The sequence below is a fragment of the Dendropsophus ebraccatus genome, chromosome 4 (assembly GCF_027789765.1).
Source record: "Dendropsophus ebraccatus isolate aDenEbr1 chromosome 4, aDenEbr1.pat, whole genome shotgun sequence".
NCBI lineage: Eukaryota > Metazoa > Chordata > Amphibia > Anura > Hylidae > Dendropsophus > Dendropsophus ebraccatus.
Window position 1 is genome coordinate 65,166,341 of NC_091457.1, and position 21,196 is coordinate 65,187,536.

The 21,196-nt window shown below is 43.4% G+C and overlaps 1 protein-coding gene across 1 annotated transcript in view; it reads left to right on the plus strand.

The window, feature by feature from the left end:
* The window catches only part of LOC138789285 (5-hydroxytryptamine receptor 3A-like), a 28,277-nt gene extending 13,063 nt beyond the window's left edge, over positions 1-15,214 (plus strand). Inside the window, exons 6-11 of the mRNA XM_069967889.1 lie at positions 2,175-2,335; positions 10,336-10,543; positions 13,024-13,248; positions 13,862-13,925; positions 13,974-14,146; positions 14,872-15,214. Coding sequence (XP_069823990.1) covers positions 2,175-2,335; positions 10,336-10,543; positions 13,024-13,248; positions 13,862-13,925; positions 13,974-14,146; positions 14,872-15,149 — 1,109 coding nt within the window. The 3' untranslated portion in view covers positions 15,150-15,214. The remainder of the gene's footprint in view (positions 1-2,174; positions 2,336-10,335; positions 10,544-13,023; positions 13,249-13,861; positions 13,926-13,973; positions 14,147-14,871) is intronic.
* Positions 15,215-21,196: the final 5,982 nt, after the last annotated feature.

The window sequence follows — 21,196 nt, forward strand, 5'->3', positions numbered from 1 at the left end:
GTGCTTGTAACCTTCATGCATTATGGACAAAAAAACAGAAGGTGCAACAGCAACCCACAGGTGCAAGGGCTTACCGTATATACTCCTCCTAGTGTACACACAATAAACACCTGCCCTGTAGATATTAAAAAGTGAGGATCTTAGCAAACTATTTGATCAGAGTATACCATGTCACCAACGTTAAGGTGTCCTCAGAGACATGGTCCCTACTCGAGCATTTTTACACTAGCAATGGCCTCTCCTGGGCTGAATAAGCCTACAACTGAGCAGATAGGATCCAAATGATCTCTTTTTATAGCACCCTTGGGACATGGGTGGAGTGCAGGCCAACAGGAGGTAGCCACACACCCCACATTCAACAGAAAAAAAAGGAAAAAATTGGCAGCACATCTATGACTCTGTACACACTGCAGGTTGCACGCTGCTAGTGGCTTAACTCTTAGGCGACCCTGGACGTACCTGTACATCCAGGGCAGCCTCCATGTGTTCAGAGCGAGGCTGCGCAGCGGCCACGCTCTGAACCGCCTCGGTCCCAGGTGCCGCTCGTAGCCCGGGACCGCTGCTATTAGCGGGCATGGTCCGATCGCCGTGCCCGCTAATAAAGTAATCAGATGCAAAGTTGACAGCTGCATCCAATTACTTGATGCAGCCGTTTCCCTGGTGTCTAGTGGGGTTGATCGCTCCTCCGGGACGTTGTCCCGGAGGAGCGATCCAAACATCCTTCTCTGCCGGGGCTCAGCGCCATAAAGGCGCGGATCCCGGCTCGGCACTCGATTGCTTCCGGCTGCAGCAGCCGGAAGCAATCAATGTGCCTATCTCATCGACCTATGCTGCATATCTACGCAGCATAGATCTCAATAAGAGATCAGTGCACTTATACTAGAAGTCCGCCATGGGGGCTTCTAGTATAAGTGTAAAAAAAAATAATAATATACTAATGGACAAATCCGCCGTGACAAAAGTCTAAAGTCTTAAGAAGACTTTAGAAGAATACATCTGGTCTTTCAATGGTTGGGTGCAGATCCTGATGTCCTGCCAGTGCTGTCTGAAAGCTTACTTTAGTACTACTGTATGGCCATGGGCCCTTGTTCTCCAAAAGCTGCTTTCTGGCCTGGACTAGGTATGTAGATAGTGTTCTAGACTGATTTCCTAGCAGATTTCCTGCCCCAACTAGTCCTGGCCTACTCTTTACTCTCACAACGAGGAAGGATGGTACTGTAGTTCTCTACCTTATTTTTCTGTAGACCATTGAGTACATTTTCTCTTCCACACAATAGAGCTGAAAGGTTCCTAGCAGTGTGTTAACACTTTTATGCTCACAGTCATGCCTAGTACATTAGGGTTACAACAGTAAAAACATCATAAAACATGATTCAATAATGCAAATAGGCAGAAAACACTACAAACACAACAGGCACAATACACACAATAATTCACAATAAAGCACCTGCCAGATGACACCCAACCAGTGGCCCAGCAGAGATCCCAGTGTTAGCGTCTGGGCTCACTGGAAGATCTTCTGGTACTCTGGTGGGCCTGTATGGCTTTGGTTACCGCATACTCTCACATGGTATTTTTGTTTAAGAATGCTTTAATAACTGATTCATAAAATCTTTCAAATTCAGTCTATGAGTTTGAGTTAAGTTACATGCTTCCTTGACATGCCCTGAACCTTGTTTAAAGAGGACCTGTCACCCCCCGTGCCGGGGTGACAGGCTCTCGACCCCCAGCTAGATCCCCTTATAGTTACCTCATGTCGCCGAGTCCTGCTGCCGGAGCTGGTCCCGGGACGGAGATATCCCGGTGAGAAGCCGGCGCGCGCGCTGTGGAGATGGGTCCAGCGTCCAAAGAGAATGAATGGAGCCGGACTCATCTCTGCTGCGCGCGCACGGCTCCATTCATTCTCTATGGATGCGGGACCCATCTCCACAGCGCGCGCGCCGGCTTCTGACTGGGATATCTCTGTCCCGGGACAGGCTCCGGCAGGAGGACTCAGCGACATGAGGTAACTATAAGGGGATCTATCCGGGGGTCGGGAGCCTGTCACCCCGGCACGGGGGGTGACAGGTCTCCTTTAAGCTACCGTCCAACACTAGCTCTAGTTTAGATTATGTTATATATGATACTGAGCTAGCACAAAAGAACTACATTAACCCCTCTGGTGTCTATTTTAGTTAATGAAGTCAATATGACGGCCAAATACAACTCCAGCGAGGTTTATAAAAATACAAAGAACATTACTGTCAGTAAAGGAGATTGGATTTTGCAGGACATCACAGTGCAAAATAAACTTTTTCAAAGTAAAGATGTGTACTACAGTGAAGTTAAATACCAGGTAAGAAATTACTGGCCATTCCTTGCAATAGCCATATTCTATAGAAACACATGTGTATTAAAAAACATAGTGAGGCTCTACTCTCACAACATCTTTTTTTGCCCATTTGACTGTCTTTTTTTGGATATCCGGCATTTGGGCACCAAAATACAATTGTTTATGCAAATTACAGCCATAATTTGCATTAGACGGCTGAGTTTGGGCACCAAAAGCACCAAACAAACAGAAACAAAACCTAGCCATAGGTATTTATGTTTAGACAGTAGGATTTTTTTATTTTTTTGTATGTAGTTTACGGAACAAAAACTTACCAAATATCACCCATCACCCCCACCGCCCCTGGGATTGCCAGGGGATAAAAATAACTATTTAACCCCTTCAAGACCAAGCCTATTTGCACCTAAAAGACCAGGCTCATTTTTCAAAATCTGACCTGTCTTACTTTATGCGCTTATAGCTCAGTGATGCTTTAACGTATGCTAGCGATTCTGAGATTGTTTTTTCGTCACATATGGCACTTTATATAAGTGGCAAAATTTGGTCACTACTTTGTGTGTTTTTTGTGAAAAACATCAAAATATCATGAAAAATTGATAAAATAAGCATTTTATGAACTTTGAAATTCTCTGCTTCTAAAAAAAGAAAGTTGTATTACATAAATTAGTTACTAAGTCACATTACCAATATGTCCTCTTTATTCTGGCTTCATTTCATAAACATATTTTACTTTTTTAGGGTGTTACGGGGGTTAGAAATGTATCAGCAAATTACCACATTTTCGTGAAAGTTTCCAAAACTGATTTTTTTAGGGACCAGTTCTTATTTTAAGTTGATTTAGGAGGTTTGTATACTAGAAACCCCCATAAGTGACCCCATTTTGGAAACTAGACACCTTAAAGAATTAATCTAGGGGTATAATGAGCATTTTAACCCTACAGGGGCTGGAGGAAAGTATTCACCATTAGGCCGTAAAAAAATGAAAAATTAAAATTTTCCAATAATATATACATTTAGATTAAAGTTTCTCATTTTCAAAAGGAACATGAGAGAAAAAGCACCCCAAAATTTGTAACACATGTTCTCTTGAGTACTACGGTACCCCATATGTGGGCGTAAACCACTGCATGGGCACACAGCGGGGCTCAGAAGGGAAGGAGCGCCAATTAGCTTTTCCATTGCAGATTTTGCTGAAGAAGTTTCCGAGCGCCAGGTGCATTTGCAGTGCCCCTGTAGTGTCAGCAGAGAGAAAAAAAACCATAAGTCACCCCATTTTGGAAAGTACACCCCTCAAAGAATTCATCTTGGGGTAGGATGAGCGATTTGACCCCACAGGTGTTAGAGGAAAGTATTCAAAATTAGACAGTAAAAATGAAAAACTCAAATTTTTTCTAATAATATGTTCCTTTAGTTTGAAATTTTTCAATTTCACGAGGAACAAGAGAAAAAAAGTACCCCAAAATTTGTAACGCAGGTTCTCATGAGTACAATGGTACCTCATATGTGAGCATAAACCACTGCATGGGCACACAGCGGGCTCAGAAGGGAAGGAGCGCCAAATAGCTTTTTCAATGCAGATTTTGCTGAAGAAGTTTCTAAGCGCCAGGTGTGTTTGCAGAGCCCCTGTAGTGCCAGCGGAGTAAAATCTCGCCATAAGTCACCCCATTTTGGAAAGTGCACCCCTCAAAGAATTCATTTTGGGGTGTGCTGAGCATTTTGACCCCACAGGTATTAGAGGAAAGTATTCAAAAGTAGACAGTAAAAATGAAAAACTCGAATTTTTCCAATAATATGTTCGTTTAGTTTGAAATTTCTCAATTTCACGAAGAACAAGAGAAAAAAAGTACCCCAAAATTTGTAACGCAGGTTCTCCTGAGTAAAAAGGTACCTCATATGTCGGTATAAACCACTGTATAGGCACACATCAGGGCTCAGAAGGGAAGGAGCGCCAATTAGCTTTTTCAATGCAGATTTTGCTGAAGAAGTTTCTGAGCGCCAGGTGGGTTTGCAGTGCCCCTGTAGTGCCAGCGGAGTAAAATCTCGCCATAAGTCACCCCATTTTGGAAAGTGCACCCCTCAAAGAATTCATCTTGGTGTGTGGTGAGCATTTTGACCCCACAGGTATTAGAGGAAAGTATTCAAAAGTAGACAATAAAAATGAAAAACTCGAATTTTTCCAATAATATGTTCATTTAGTTTGAAATTTCTCAGATTCACGAGGAACAGGAGAGAAAATTCACCCAAAAATCTGTAACGCAGGGTCTTCTGAGTAGAACGGTACCCCATATGTGGGCATAAACCACTGTATGGGCACACAGCAGGGCTCAGAAGGGAAGGAGCGCCAATTAGCATTTTCTCTGCAGATTTTTCTGAAGAAGTTTCTGAGCACCAGGTGCGTTTGCAGAGCCCCTGTAATGTCTACAGAATAGAATCCCCCCAAAAGTCAACCCATTTCGGAAGGTACACCCCTCAAAGAATTCATCTTGGGGTAGGATGAGCATTTTGGCCCCACAGGTATTAGAGGAAAGTATTCAAAATTGGCCAGTAAAAATGAAAAACTTGAATTTTTCCAATAATATGTTGGTTTAGTTTGAAATTTCTAAATTTCACAAGGAACAGGAGAAAAAATGTACCCCAAAATCTGTAACGCAGGTTCTCCTGAGTACAACGGTACCCCATATGTGGGCATAAACCACTGTATGGGCACACAGCAGGGCTCAGAAGGGAAGGAGCGCCAATTTGCTGGAGCAAAACCGCAGCTAGTAACAGTTATTAGAATAATAAAATAATAAAATAAAATAATACTAAAAGACAATTAAAAAAATTAGATTACAGGTAATGTGGGGTGGTTACGGACAGTCTGGGGTGGTTCTGGGTAATCTAGAGGTGGTTACGGGCAGTCTGAGGTGGTTACGGGCAGTCTGGGGTGGTTACGGGCAGTCTGAGGTGGTTACGGGTAATGTGGGGTGGTTACGGATAATCTGGGGTGGATACGGTCAACATGGGGTGGTCACAGGCAACCTGCTGTGGTTACGGCAACCTGGGGTGGTTACAGGCAACCTGGTGTGGTTAGAGGCAACCTGGGGTGGTTAGAGGCAACCTGGGGTGGTTATGGGCAACGTGGGGTGAATACGGACAACCTGCTGTGGTTACAGACAATCTGGTATGGTTACAGGCAACCTGCTGTGGTTACGGACAATCTGGGGTGGTTGCGGACAATCTGGGGTGGTTACGGACAATCTGGGGTGGTTACGGGCAACCTGGGGTGGTTACGGGCAACCTGGGGTGGTTACGGGCAACCTGCTGTGGTTACAGACAATCTAGGGTGGTTACAGGCAACCTGCTGTGGTTACAGGCAACCTGCTGTGGTTACGGGCAACGTGGGGTGGTTACGGGCAACGTGGGGTGGTTACGGACAATCTGGGGTGGTTACGGACAATCTGGAGTGGTTATGGACAATCTGGGGTGGTTACGAACAATCTGGGGTGGTTACGGACAATCTGGGGTGGTTACGGACAATCTGGGGTGGTTACAGGCAACCTGCTGTGGTTACGGATAAACTGAAGTGCTAATAGGTAATCTGAGGTGGGTACCTGTAATCTGGCGTGGTTACGGGCAATCTGGAGGGGGTCACTGGCAATTTGGGGTGGTTAGAGGCAAGGTGCAGTGTTCAGAGGCAAGGTGCGGTGGTCAGATGCAAGGTGCGGTGGTCATAGGCGACGTGCGGTGGTCATAGGCGACGTGCGGTGGTCAGAGGCAAGGTGCGGTGGTCATAGGCGACGTGCGGTGGTCATAGGCGACATGCGGTGGTCAAAGGCGACGTGCGGTGGTCAGAGGCGACGTGCGGTGGTCAGAGGCGACGTGCGGTGGTCAGAGGCAAGGTGCGGTGGTCAGAGGCAACCTGCGGTGGTTGCGTGCAATCTGGGGGGTTACATGTAATCTGGCATGATTACGGGCAATCTGGGGTGGTTATGCCCAACCTGCGGTGGTTACGGGCAACCTGGAGGGGTTACAGACAATCTAGAATTGTTACGGATAGAGTGAAGTGCTTATAGCTAATCTGGGGTGGTTACATGTAATTTGGGGTGGTTACAGGAAATCTGGGGTGATTACGGACAATCTGGAGGGGGTCACTGGCAACGTGTGGTGGTTACGGGCAACGTGCGGTGGTTACGGGCAACGTGCGGTGGTTATGGGCAACGTGCAATGGTTACGGGTAATCTGGGGGGTTACGTGCAATCTGACGTGATTACGGACCTGGGGTGGTTACGGGCAACGTGCGGTGGTTACGGGCAACGTGCGGTGGTTACGGGCAACCTGCGGTGGTTACGGGTAATCTGGGGGGGGGGGGGGGTTAGGGGTATTTTGGGAGTAAACTGCAATTATTACTATAATAAAAAGTGTGTGTTTTATTTTTTTGTATGTTTGTCACTTTTTGTACTTTATACATTCATTTTCACTGTATTACTATGATTACTGTGATATTTTCTATCACAGTAATCATAGTTCAGTGACAGAGACCAAATTTTCAGAGCTTGGCTGGTTGTGGAGCGCATGCGCACTTCATAACCAGCCAGGACACGGGAGAGGAAGGAGCTCCAGGAGCAGGTGAGTATATAGGGAAGGGGGGGGGTGACTGGGGGACGGGGGTGACAGGGAGGGTGGTTGGCGACTTGGGGGGTGGGGGGACATCACTTTTCACCACTTTCCCCTGTCACCAATCATTCATGGTGACAGGGGATAAAAATTGCCGGCGGCACATGGCACAAGCGATCAGCGGTATATAGTATATACCGCTGATTGCTTGTACCGGGACCCCACAGGGGGGGTCCCGATGACTGCCCCATGCTCTCCGCTACCTCCGGTGGCGGAGAGCATGGGGCTTTCATTCATTTTTCTTTTTTGATCACTGTGAACAGACATTAGTCTGGATCTTGGATCCGATGGCCGCCGCGGGGAGGGGGGTTAGTGACTGGGGCACTAGGGGGCTGATCTGGGGTCTGATTTTTACTTATTTCATCTCCCCCCACCGTGGATTCACGGTGGGGGGAGATGAAATACAGCGGCGGCACCGGCCCATTAGTGACCGCCGTTTCGGCGGTCACTAAGGGGTTAATGGGGGGCAGCTGCGGAATCGCAGCTGATCCTCATTATCTCCGGTGCTGTACACAGATAAGAGCGGGATCGCTGTCCCTGCAGCGATCCCGTTCTCATCACAAAGCCCCCTCAAGTCAGGAACGTACATGTACATTCCTACTGCACTGGGCATGTGCAATAGGAACGTATATATACAGATGGCTGACGTGAAGGGGTTAATATCCTTACTGATTTCTTTATGGTATGTCTCTTTACTACCTTAGATACTTTTGGGGGTTCAACTGACAACCAATTTCTTACAAACAATAGCTTGGCGTAAAGAAATAACCTATTTACCTCCTTTTTTCATTGACAGCTCAAAATTTCTTGGCTATCTCAATATTATACTCCACCCTCTCTGAGATATTCCAAAGAAATTCCCTCCAAATGCCCTCAATACTGTTACATGACCACATGATATATTGTTAAGAAATTTAGGGGTGTATTATGACTGATAAATTATATTAAATTGTATCAATCTATGATATCCATTTACAGATACTTTCCCAATACTAAAAAAAAATCTTGTCCAATTTTCCTTCTCCAAATTTTCTAATCAAAGGGGTTGTCCAGCAAAAAACAGGTTTCAGAAAGTTATATAGATTTGTAATTTATTTCTACTTAAAAATCTTACATCTTTCTATACTTATCAGCTTCTGTATTTCCTGCAGGAAATGGTGTTTTCTTTCCAGTCTTTCCAGTCTCTGCTGCCATCTCTGTCTGAGACAGGAACTATCCAGAGCAGTAGAAAAGGCCCATAGAAAACCTCTGGACAGTTCCTGACTCAGACAGAGGTGGCAGCAGAGAGCTCTGTGTCGGATTTAAAGTCACTCTGCATCCACAATATCCCCCCCCCCCCCAAAACCACTTGTACCTTCGGATAGCCGCTTTTAATCCATGATCTGTCCTGGGGTCCGTTAGCAGGTGATACAGTTATTGTCCTAAAAAACAACTTTTAAACTTGCAGCCCTGTGTCAAATTGGCGTGGCCTACAGTACCCATGTCCTAGGATTGCGACGACCCTCCGTCCCTCCCCCCTGCCATCTTCTTAATCTTAATTTGACAACTATTTATTTTTACCTCTTGGGCTGTATATTCCATTAATTTTCTATTCAAGCAAGATTCTTCTTTTTTAATCAATCCTTTTTAAGCCTTTTAGTTGTCCTTGCACACCACTCACCAGTTTTTTAATGTTATAAAACATAGCAACAACTATATAAATTAGTTATCATATTGATGTAAAAAATTAAGATGACATGTCAGTTTTACCACACAGTGAACGGCATTAAAAAAAAAGGCTTTGTCCTCATCTTCCCTGTTGAACCAACTGCTGTGAATAGAGAGGTGGCCATGCCTGTTTAGCTGTCTCCATGCACTTAAAAGTTCCAGCTGAGCATACAACTACTTTGTATAATTTGTAAATCCACCTATCTGTATGTTTTGGGTGTGGGAGGAAACCGGAGTACCCTGAGGAAACCTACGCAAACACAGAAAGAACATACAAACTTTTTGATGATGTTGCACTTGGTGGGATTTGAACCCAGGAGCCTTTTTGTTAAAATGGTGCTATTTTCTTAAGACTCGCGCAACTGTGGTAAAACAAGACCATTTATGTAGCAATTTCACCAAAATTGCTGCAAAAACACACAATTACTGCACAGCTGCACAGCCTTAGAGACATAGACAATAGGACAAAATGGCCACCTGGTCCATCTAGTCTGCTCTTACATTTCAGTCTACAGCAGAGGAGACCGTGACGTTTATTCTAGCCTTGCAACATTAAGGTGTCTGGATAGAATAAGGCCGTTGAATGACTGCCATGAAAGGCTTATCAGTAGTTATTAAAGCATTACTCTCATTACATAAAAATAAAAAACTGAAACATGAGACAGCCATTGTAAAAAGTTGGATCGGTCAACAATGCCTGGATCATCACTCAGTCTGTCATATTGCAGCCGGCAAGCTCAGAACTCATTATGGGTATGTTCACACACTGTATTATAACGTGAAATAATAATGCGCAGCCGATGGCTGTGTAGAAAAAATAATAAAGTTTATATATATATAAATTTGGTAGTATCGGTGGCAGGGACAGGTCAAACAGCGGCCGTTGTTTGACCTGTTCCTGCCGCCGATACTGTCATATCAGCTGCAGAAACGTTTTTTTATTTGGATTGCAGATACATTTGGGGGTGCCTGCAATTCAATTAACCATTGCAGTCCATGCAATGTACGGCTGTCAGTTTATACATACCTGTCCATGCTCCCCGTGTTCTTCTTGCTTCTGTCAGGAGCTGCCACTGGAACTTCAGTTCCAGCGGCGGTTGTGGACAGTGGGAAGAATCAGGAACACCAGGGAGCATGCACAGGTATGTATAAACTTTATTATTTTTTCTACACAGCCGTTGGCTGCGCATCATTATTACACGTAGCGATGCACGCTCAGCCTGGGAGCCCGTCCACAGAGAGTGCAGGGGGAGGGGCCTATGATTTTAGTTCAATATACAGAACAGGCTCAGCTGTCTTGAAAGGGGCCGTTCTTTTAGCAACATACTGTATCAGTGTGTGAGGCAGAAGTTGGGCCCCCATCACCAGTAACAGCAATATTTCCCTGATGACGTCCCTGCACTAAATGCTACACACTCTCTGGTCACACAAACAGTCTCTTCCTGCCTCTATATAATGAGCTGAATCCCCAGCTTACTATATAGAGGCAGTAAATGACCAGGAGACAGGAGTCTGCAGCAGTGCTGGGGGAATTAATGTTGAGCCTGGAGCTCCTTTACAGTAAGGCCCAGCTCCTGCTTGGGACCCATTCTACATGTATTGATTACTTTAAGCTTTCAATATTATTTCTATTTCTACAGATATCTGTCAGAAGAACCCCTGTAATTTACATAATAAATCTCATCATCCCAGTATGCTTCATGGTTATACTAGACTTTGCTAGTATGTTTATACAAATTGGAACTGGAGAAAGACTTGGCTTCAAAATAGCAGTGGTGTTGGGGTTCTCTGTACTTCTGCTGATTTTGAATGACATGCTTCCCCCTTCAGACAAACCTCCGGTACTCGGTATGTTAAAAAAAACTGCAAATTTTTTTTTATATTAACATTTCAGAGTGGAAATAATATGGTGTAAGTGATCTGACTGCTGTTATTGAGGCCATAAAAGTCCCCGTCATTGTGCACAGCTTTTCCTTTTTCTGTACAGTTTGAGTACAGGAACAATAGTACACACATTGGATCCTACTTTTTCTAGTTGTCTGGTCAATCACAGCACAGAGCAGCACCTACTCCTGACATAGTGCTAGTAGAAGTGTACAAGAAAATACTTAACAATACACTGTTAATGCTGATATGAGACAAAAGCCTTGATTTATCTTTCAGGGAGAGGTGGATTCTCTGGAGGAAGCAGACTGCAGGCACATAGCACAGGCTTTCCCTCTCTCCAACACACAGCACCATCTAAGCCCTGTCTTCACTTAAACCAAGTGGTTTGCACAAAAATCTGTGACTATTTTCTGACCTATGATCAGCTCCCCTTGTGGGCAGGCATGGCAAGACGAGGAGGAGGCATAGCCCTGGTTGCACCTGGTTTATCAAGATTTATGCCTGAAATTTGGTTTAAATCATGGGAAAATTATGGCAGCCTCAGATTCACCAGATTTATTGAAAGATGTGTCACAATGTGCTGTGGCTGGCAGTCCCCTAGTGAGCATAGTACATTTTGGTAATTTTTCTGTGGAGTGGATTAGGAGTAGGTCTTCTACTGTAATGACGAGTCAAAGAGGAGTTGTATTCTCAGCATTTGTGCCTCACTCTGACACGCCTCACCACTGCTTCCTCCTTCCTCTTCTTCATGAATAATCAATGCCCGGCCTTCTGTTGGCTCAGTTGTCAGTAAGTGTCTCTGATTGCAGATGAGTCCTCTGTAGGCAGTTTATCTCTGAAAGAAGATGAATCTCTGATACGAAATGTGTTGGAGCTGTGTGGTATAGGTGTCACTCACCTGCCTAGAGCCCACCAGCAGGTCTTTCTTTGGTTCGAATCCCCTGATGGAAATGAAAAATGTCTTTATTTTTTCTTTTTTTCCCATTATTGTATCATTTTTAAAAGTGAACAGAATTCCCAATCAGGTCCAAATTAGTTTTAAAATTTTCTTTTTAATACAATGATGCAAAAAAAAAAAAATATATATATATATATATATATATATATATATATATTTTAACATTGTAATAAAAAAACTAATCTAATTTGGACCTGATTGGGAATTCTTTGCACTTTTAAAAATGATATAATAATGAGAAAAAAAGAAAAAAGAAAAACCTATGTTTAAATTCCATTAGGGGGTTCTAACAAAAAAAACTGCTGGTAAGCTCTAGACAGGTGATTTACCTCTAGACCACAGCTCAAACACAGGCTAGGAGATTCAACTATATCTAAATGCAGATCAATCCTGTTTTGGCTGATACTGACAGCTGAGCAAGCAGGAGGACGGGCAGCACTGAATATTCATGAAGGAGAGGGAGGAGGAAGGAGTGGTGAGTTGTGCGGCACAAACCCTGCGCCACAACTTCTCTTTGACTCTTCATTACAGTAGGAGACGTGATATTGTGAATAATCTACTGCATGGACAAATTATCAAACTGTACCATGCTCACTAGGGGACTGCCAGCTACAGCACACTGTCAGCACCAGTGGTAGGGCATGGGTGCTGACATATTCCCCTTAATAAATCAGATATAGAGCAGGAGAAGGGGACTAATGTTACACCAGCATACGGGTACACCGGTTTTGTTTAACCCCCCCCCCCCCCCCAGTCTTTGAATGCTTTGAAGCACTTGTGTTACTAGAAGTTGTGTATGTTGTGTATGCAGCCTAGTGTTGCAATAAGTTGAAACGTGCGAGACTTCCTCAGCAAAGCAAACGCCACAATTAAGCTGTCATTTGTCAGAACCTTGTGTGGCACATACAGTACGGTTTTAACCCTTTGGACTTTCATTATACTACAGCCTATGCTGTTTAGTAGTCAGACAAGCAAAGTGGCAAGGATGTTTCTAGTATCAGATGGTTCTGACTGGCTGACAGTGTGTGTGTGTGTGTGTGTGTGTGAGGGAGGGAGGGTTGGTTGGTTGGTCTGGAAAAGGCACCTTAGGGCCCTATTCCACAGGCCCGATTCAGCCGATTATCGCTCGGTGGAATAGAGAGAACGATCAGCCGATGATCGTGTCATCGGCTGATTGTTCATTTAGGGCCAGACCTAAAATCCTCGTTCCCCCACCGGGCATGAAGGTGCCCAGCAGGATGCATTATTGCCATTTAGGGGCATATTACTATCAGGGGGGCTCCTGGCCACTGGAGATGCTACCAACAGGGGGACTATCTACTGGGGATTCCACCTACAGTGGGACCTAACTACTGGGGTTTCCACCAGCACAGAGAACCTGGCTACTGGGGAGACTACATAAATATATATCAATTTACTACTATGTATCTTGTTTCTCTTTATATTTCAAGTTTTAAATGTTTTCTTATTGGCTTTTCAACAGGTATTTTCTGCTGTGTGTCCCTTGCTGTCATGGTAGTCAATACACTTGGCTCTATTGTAACATCCTATATGTTCACGTTATCTGAAGACCACACAAACGTGCCACCTTGGATAAAAGTTTGGATCATAAAACGTCTAGCACGTGTTTTGTTCTTTAAAGTAAAATCCCCTAAACAAGATAAGGTAGTTTCTGTAGAGTCTGCAGAAAAAGAGTCAAAGGATGAAAGTGAGTATTTATTGAAATGGCAAATCTGAAGGACCACCAGCTAACCAAGTTTGAAAATTACAAGCTAAAATACATAAATGTGATTGCTGAAGGTGATGGGTTAGGGGGCTGGTCATGAATATGACAATAGGGCTCAGTGTCTGAGATCTCATCGATTTGATTCTCTTACAGGTATTCAGATTTAAAGGGGTTATCCAGCATTAATTTATTTTATATATATTGCTTCACTGCTGATAAACGTGATACACATTTTATGTTACCTCACAAACTTGTGCCCCCCCCCCCCCCCCGGACATCATCCCCTGACATCATCCCCTGCTGCCGGCAGCTGCAATCCGCCTCCCGGACATCATCCCCTGCTACAATGCCCCCAAACTGTGGATAAAAGGCCCCCCAGATTGAGGATATTATGCCTACCAGATTGTTTTTATGCTATTTACCGTGTAATAAATCTGGGAAATCTGGCATGTTAACTATATTCTTCAGGTCTGTCCTATTACAGTGATACACAATTTATGTACCTTTTATTTTACTACATTAAAAAAAGTTTGCATTTTTTAAGCTGTTCTCTCCGTCTATGTTCTGATCTCCTTCTTACCCTCTCCCTTCTCAGATGTCTCATGTAAGCACATGTTAACTGTGTCCATGGCCTCCAATAACGGGAGGGTTATTATGAGGTGAAGTTGCTGGTGGCCTCACTGTGTTTAACTCTCCTGGTATTACAGTGCAGATACAGCTTGCAAAGGACGCTGTTTTCATGAACCATCTCAGAAAGGAGAGGGAGAAGGGGGTTCAGAGTCGGGAACAGCTCACACAGTTTTCTGTGTCTTCAGCAGAAAGCAGCAGGCTCAGAACTGGGAGAAAGGGACTGAAAAGGAGTCTCCTCTTCAGAAGAGGGGTATAATTCAACATGTCGTTTGGTATGTTTCCTTGATGCAATTGTGCTACGAATTCACCAAAAATGCAGGAAACATTTTCATAATTTTTTTACAGCAGAAAAATGACCGTAAAAAATTATGCAATTTTATTGCAATTGTTAAATTTTTCTGAAGTTGTGCAAATATTAACAGCAAATTTGCAGTAAAAAATACAAAATTTTTCTGTGATAAATGCAAATATTTCTAAAGTTGCAAATTTTTTACCATAAATTTGTGGTAAAAAAATATGCAATTCTTCCAAGATTGACGCACATTGCAAATTTTTTTTTACTGCTAATCTGCTAGAAAAATACATAATTTTGACCAAGAATTTGTTGTAATTCTTTTTTTTTTATTGTGGAAAGAAGGCAGGTAATAACAACAGGAGTTTTTTTCATTTTTAAAAACTTTTTTTTTACAATTTTTTTTGACACTTTTTGCCTTTGTTCCCAAAATGTCTTTTTGCAACGTTTTTTTTTTTTTTTTCCAGCCGCCATTTTAGTGCCAAAACGTACACAATGTCGTCCAACAGAGGTACTCACTAGAGAGCACCATATAGTGACACACCTGCTTCTGAGCTGTAAGGAGTCTACCTGCCTTCATGCACACAGCTCAGAGTCAGCTGTGTGCATTGTGCCTGGCTTGATCTCCTTCATACAAAACCTTTATTAAAGTATTACAGTTTACACATTGTTCTTTCCTACAGATAAGGTTAACAAGAATACCGAGACATGCACTACAATTGAGATGAGGAAAACTGACACACAAAGGGATGTAAGAATATCTGTGGAGGTGAAGCTGTTAAAGAGATTATTGGCAGAAGTCTTTAAGATCCGCCAGGAAATTAAGTATTCAAAGGATCAAAATGATGTCAAGTCTGATTGGTACTTTGCTGCAATGGTTGTGGATCGACTCTTCCTTATATTTTACTTACTTAGTATAATAACAATGTTTGGAGTTGTTATTAAAACCTGGGTTACATAATAAGACATTGCCACAGAGCAAGCTTTTCCCTACTTGTTAATCCAGTGTAGGGTTATGGACCAATAGCATCCATGTTGAAATTTAAACATTTTCACTACTAAGGGTGGTATTACTCGGGCCGATGGGGGCCCGATAATACCTGTAAACGAGCACCGATCTGCTAGATCGGCGCTCGTTTACTTGGCCTATTACACGGCCCGATAATCATTTAACAAGGGCTGCAAGGACACCATTACGGATGTCCTTGCAGCCCTTGCTTAAACTATATACTTTACCTATCCACGCTCCAGGGCTGCTCCTGCAGTCCCCTTCTCCCCAGGTCCCGCGCACACTAGCTTCAGAGTGGCCTGTCAGAAACGGACCGCAGGAGCAGCCCTGGAGTGAATAGGTAATGTATATCGTCAGTTGCCGGCCACGCACGGCTACTGCACGTGGGGGTGAGCGGTCGGCGCCCGACAAATATAGGTTCTAACCTATAACAACGATCAGCCGATGATCATTGTCATCGGCTGAACGTTGTATTTATTACACGGAGCGATAATCGGCCAAATCGGCCCGATTCGGCCGATTATCGTTTAGTGTAATAGTACCCTTATACTTTCATGAGCAAAACAACTTTGATGTAACTTTTGTTGTCCACAATCTGATGCTAGATATTTCATATGGAAATAAAAACAACGTTTCAAATGCACAAATTAAAATTTAGAAGGTACTGTATGAAATGGTTTAACATCATATGTAAAGTTTTGGTGCTGACATTTACAGTGGTTTACAATAAATTAGAATATCAATAAAAAGTTTTTTTTTTCAGTAATTCAATTCAAAAAGTAACCTCATATATTCTATAGAGTTATTACATACAGAGTGAACTTTTTCAAGTGTTTATTTCTGTTAAAAGTTGATGATTATAGATTACAGCCAAGAAAAACCCAAAAGTCAGTATTTCATAAAATTTGAATGATTAACCTAAAACACCTGCAGTGGCTTCCTAAGTGTTATTAAAGGTCCCTTAGTCTGGTTCAGTATGCAACACAATCATGGGAAAGACTGTTGACTTGACAGATGTCCAAAAGGCAGTCATTCACACACTCCACAAGGAGGGCAAGCCACAAAAGTTTATTGCTAAAGAAGATGGCTGTTCTCAGAGTGCTGTATCAAAGCATATTAATGGAAAGTTTAGTGGAAGGAAAAAGTGTAGTAGAAAAAGGTGCACAAGCAACCAGGAGAACCGAGGTCTTAACAGAATTGTAAAGAAAATGCTGCTGAAGTCAGTGCTTCAAAAGCCACCACATACAGACGTCTACAGGACATGGGCTACAAGTGTTGCATCCCATGTGTCAGGCCACTCCTGACCAATAAAGAAACGCCAGAAGCGTCTTATCTGGGCCAAGGAAAAGAAGAACTGGACTGTTGATCAATGGTCCAAGGGGCTGATTTCAGATGAAAGTAAATTTTGCATTTCATTTGGAAATCAAGGTCCCAGAGTCTGGAGGAAGAGTAGAGAGGCTGCACACAATCCAAGCTGCTTGAGTTCTAGTGTGAAGTTTCCACAATCAGTGATGGTTTGGGGAGCCATGTCATCTGCTGGTGTAGGTTCACTGGGTTTCATCAACACCAAAGTCATTGCTGCCGTCTACCAGGAAATTTAAGAGCACTTCTTACTTCCCTGTGCTGAAAAGATTTTTGGAGATGGAATTTTCATCTTCCAGCAGGATTTGGCACCTGTCCACACTGCCAAAAGTACCAATCCCTGGTTCACTAACCCCAGCATCACTGTGCTTGATGGGCCAGCAAACTCGCCAGACCTTAACCCCATAGAGAATTTATGGGGTATTGTCAAGAGGAAGCTGAAAGACACCAGACCCAACAATGCAGGCCGCTATCAAAGAAATCTGGGCTTCAATAACATCTCTGCAGTGTCATCAGTTTATCGCCTCCATGCAGGGGCGGATTAACTTTACCATAGGCCCCGGGCTGTTCACCAAGCCTGGGCCCCCCCACCCCACTGTAACTATGGCTGCACTAGCCTGGCGTTCATAGTACAGTATAGAAAATGTCATGATGTCCTGATTTGTGCAAAATTGCCATAAAAAAACTGTGATTTTTTGCAAATCATGGCAGAAGTGTAGCCAGGAGACAGAACACTACTAAAAGTTTAAGTCTTTTTGGGTGGTCATGGGCCACGCCGCATTGATGCTGTCATTCATGCAAAAGGTGCCCTGACCAAGTATTGAGGGCATTTACTGTACAGACTTTTCATTTGGTCGACATTTCTGGAATAAAAACATTTTCTTACAGTTTAATAATTAACTTTAACAGAAATAAACGCTTGAAAAAGTTCACTCTCTATGTATTGACTCTATAGAATATATGAGGTCACTTTTTGAAGAAAAAAAAACTTTTTGTTAATATTCTAATTTATTGCAAACCACTGTAAGAGGCAGTACTGGGCCTCTGGAGCGGGAGTTGGAGTTCAGGTGGAGCTTCTGGTCCAGATACTCCACTCCAGCCTTAGAGCTGATGAGGCTCTGAAACCACCTGGTGGAGCTCTATTAGAGATTCCAGAGATTCCCAGGTGAAGACTCCCAGGGTGGGAGAACACAGGCAGTGCTAGGCCTGTGGGAGCTGCAGATAAGAAGTCTGGGTGAGACCAGTGGAGTTGGTGATATTGAGCATTAGGCTCATAAGTGACAGCTAGGGAAGCTGTGGTGTCAGTCAGTGGCCAGACGGCCTAGGTTTTATTTTATTGGCAGTGTTGCCTAAGTCTTGTGTTTTCTTTGAACGGATAAATAAAGCTGACTGTGGCCAGTATAAAGCATACAGCACTGACTAGACTGCAATTTGTGATGTGCCAACCATCTCTGACCCAGGAGATGGCGATCCCAGCGAGTGACTAACCCCCAGATTGTCACAGTGGATACAGCGGTAGGACCGCCTAGAAAACTGGAATACAGCCATAGCCATAGGCTGTATCCCAGTTTTCCAGGCGGTCCTCCCGCTGTATCCAGCCACTGTACGGAGCGGCCAGACAGCGGGAATCTGATGCCGAGCGTTCGGGTTCATACGAACCCGAACCTCTGCAGGTTCGGACCATCCTTATTTACTATGTCAGATGATAAGCAGTTTATAGCAAAAATGGCACATTTATTGTCAGACTTTAAAAGGGACCTTAACACCTAGCTGCACCAGGATGTTACTGATCGTCCTGGTGCCACTAGGGGAGTTCAGAGGGGGGGTCACGCGGCAACCCTGCTTTGAACTGCAGCAATCCTGGGTGCTATATGCATCCCGGGACCGCTGTTATTAGCGGGCACAGTCCGATCGCCATGCCCGCTAATTAAGTATTTAGATGCAACTGTCAAAGTTGACAGCTGCATCTAAATGCTTGCTGTCCCCCTTTCCTGGTGGTCTAGTATAGTTGCCCATTTGTTAAACATTTTAGTACTAAAAAAAAAAAAAATCCCCTCCCATAATAAAAGTCAGATTCACCCTACTTTCCCCATGTTATAAAAATAAATAAATAAACATGTTTGGTGTCGCCTCGTGCACAATCGCCTGAACTAATAAATTATCACATTCCCGATCTCCCATGGTAAACAGCGTAAGCACAAACAAATTCCAAAGTGCAAAATTGTGCATTTTTGATTGCATCAAATCTAGAAAAATTGTAATAAAAAGCGCTTAAAAAATCGCATATGCGCAAGGTACCGATAGAAAGTACAGATCATGGCGCAAAAAATGACATCTCACACAGCCCCATAGACCAAAGGATAAAAGCGCTATAAGCATGGTAATAGAGCAATTTTAAGGAACAAATAAATTTTTTTAAAAGGTTTTAATTTTTTTTAAGCCATCAAATAAAATTAAAGTTATACAAGTTACATATCATTGCAATCATACTAACTTGAGGAACATGTATAATAAGTCAGTTTTACCCTAGGGCGAACTGCGTAGAAAATATACCCCCCTAAATAAAGAAAAATTGCATTTTTTTTTTTAATTTCACCACACATATAATTTTTTTCTGGTTTCACTGCATATTTTAGGCAAAAATTACATGCCATTGCAAAGTAAAATTAGTGGCGCAAAAAATAAGGGCTCATGTGGGTTTCTAGGTGGAAAAATGCACGCGCTATGGCCTTATATACACAAGGAGGAAAAAACGAAACTGCAAAAATTACAACTGGCTGTGCCCCCTAAGGGTTAAAGTGTCACTGTCATTATAACTGTCAAAATCTAAATCAACAGTTGATGTAATATAAAGCAAGTTTGCAATTTATATTCATTATTTTTTTTTATTTTTTTTTTGTTATCATGGAAAACATGGCACTTCCTGTTTTCTGGTCAGGAAACAGGAAATCCTGTGTTTCCCAGGCCATCTTAGTGTGAAGTTGTAACTATTTTAGCTGAGATGAGAATACACCTTGACGGTACAAACACACACGGCTTATACGCTGCGGATTTACTGCTGCGATACGCAGCAGATACACAGCAGATACGCAGCAGATTAGATCTAAATAACTGAACACAGTATCAAATCTGCTGCGTATCTGCTGCGTATCTGCTGTGTGTGTTTGTACCCTTAAAGGGGTTGTCCGGCGCTAAAAAATTATTCACAGAATAACACACATTACAAAGCTATACAACTTTGTAATGTATGTTATGTCTGTGAATGGCCCCCTTCCCCGTGTCCCACCACCCCCACCCGTGTACCCGGAAGTGTGGTGCGCTATACATACCTGTCACGTGCCGACCACGGTCTCCGATCCTCAGCAGTGACGTCTTCTTCGGGCGGCCAGCGGATCTTCCCGAGTGCTGGCCGCCCTCTGCAGCGTCATCCGAAGCTCAGCCGCGATTGGCTGAGCATAACTGTGCTCAGCCAATCGCGGCTGATGACGTGGTCGCGTCATCAGCCGCTCAGTCGCGATTGGCTGAGCACAGTTATGCTCAGCCAATCGCGGCTGAGCTTCGGATGACGCTGCAGAGGGCGGCCAGCACTCGGGAAGATCCGCTGGCCGCCCGAAGAAGACGTCACTGCTGAGGATCGGAGACCGTGGTCGGCACGTGACAGGTATGTATAGCGCACCACACTTCCGGGTACACGGGTGGGGGTGGTGGGACACGGGGAAGAAGGCCATTCACAGACATAACATACATTACAAAGTTGTATAACTTTGTAATGTGTGTTATTCTGTGAATAATTTTTTAGCGCCGGACAACCCCTTTAAGTATTTTTTCTGACTAGACTGCTCCATGGACAGATTGGTTAATGGTCTGCTCTAGTATGACTGGTGCAATAAGTTTTTACAACCAGATCTAGATGTTTCATTATTTTTGTTAAAGGGGTTATCCAGCGCTACAAAAACATGGCCACTTTCCCCCTACTGTTGTCTCCAGATTGGGTGGGATTTTGAAACTCAGTTCCATTAAAGTAAATGGAGCTTAATTGCAAACTGCACCTGAACTGGAGACAACAGTAGGGGGAAAAGTGGCCATATTTTTGTAGCGCTGGATAACCCCTTTACTGCAGAAGCATTTATTTACATCAGTAAAGGATTTGGCTGACATTTTATTGTTTCTGAAGTTGAACCGGGCATTTCAGGTTTATTTCAAGTTAAGCAGGATTTAAAATGTTACAGAAGGTTGTGTTCCAGGAAAGATGATTATAGACCTAGATTCTAGATTGTTGGCTGATGGTGTATGGCTTTCCTGGATCAATGCTCTGACCTGTTTGGGCAGTGACACAGTATGTGTTTATCAGGTCCAGTCCTTCTTTTTTTTTTTTTTTTTTGAGTCATGACAGTTTCAGGAAGGTTGCAGGGGTTGCAGTTAGAGCCGTACCCTGGTGTGCAGGTGGACCCAGAGATGCATTTTTAACAAACATTAGTACTATAAATGTCAAGCATTTTTTGGGGGGGACCATATGCAAACTAAAATTCATGGCTGGGTAATAAACCAATGCTTTTCACAAAGGTGCACTTGATCATGGATTAAAACAATAGGTTAGACAGACAAAATGGTTTACATGTCATTATATGCCAGATCAC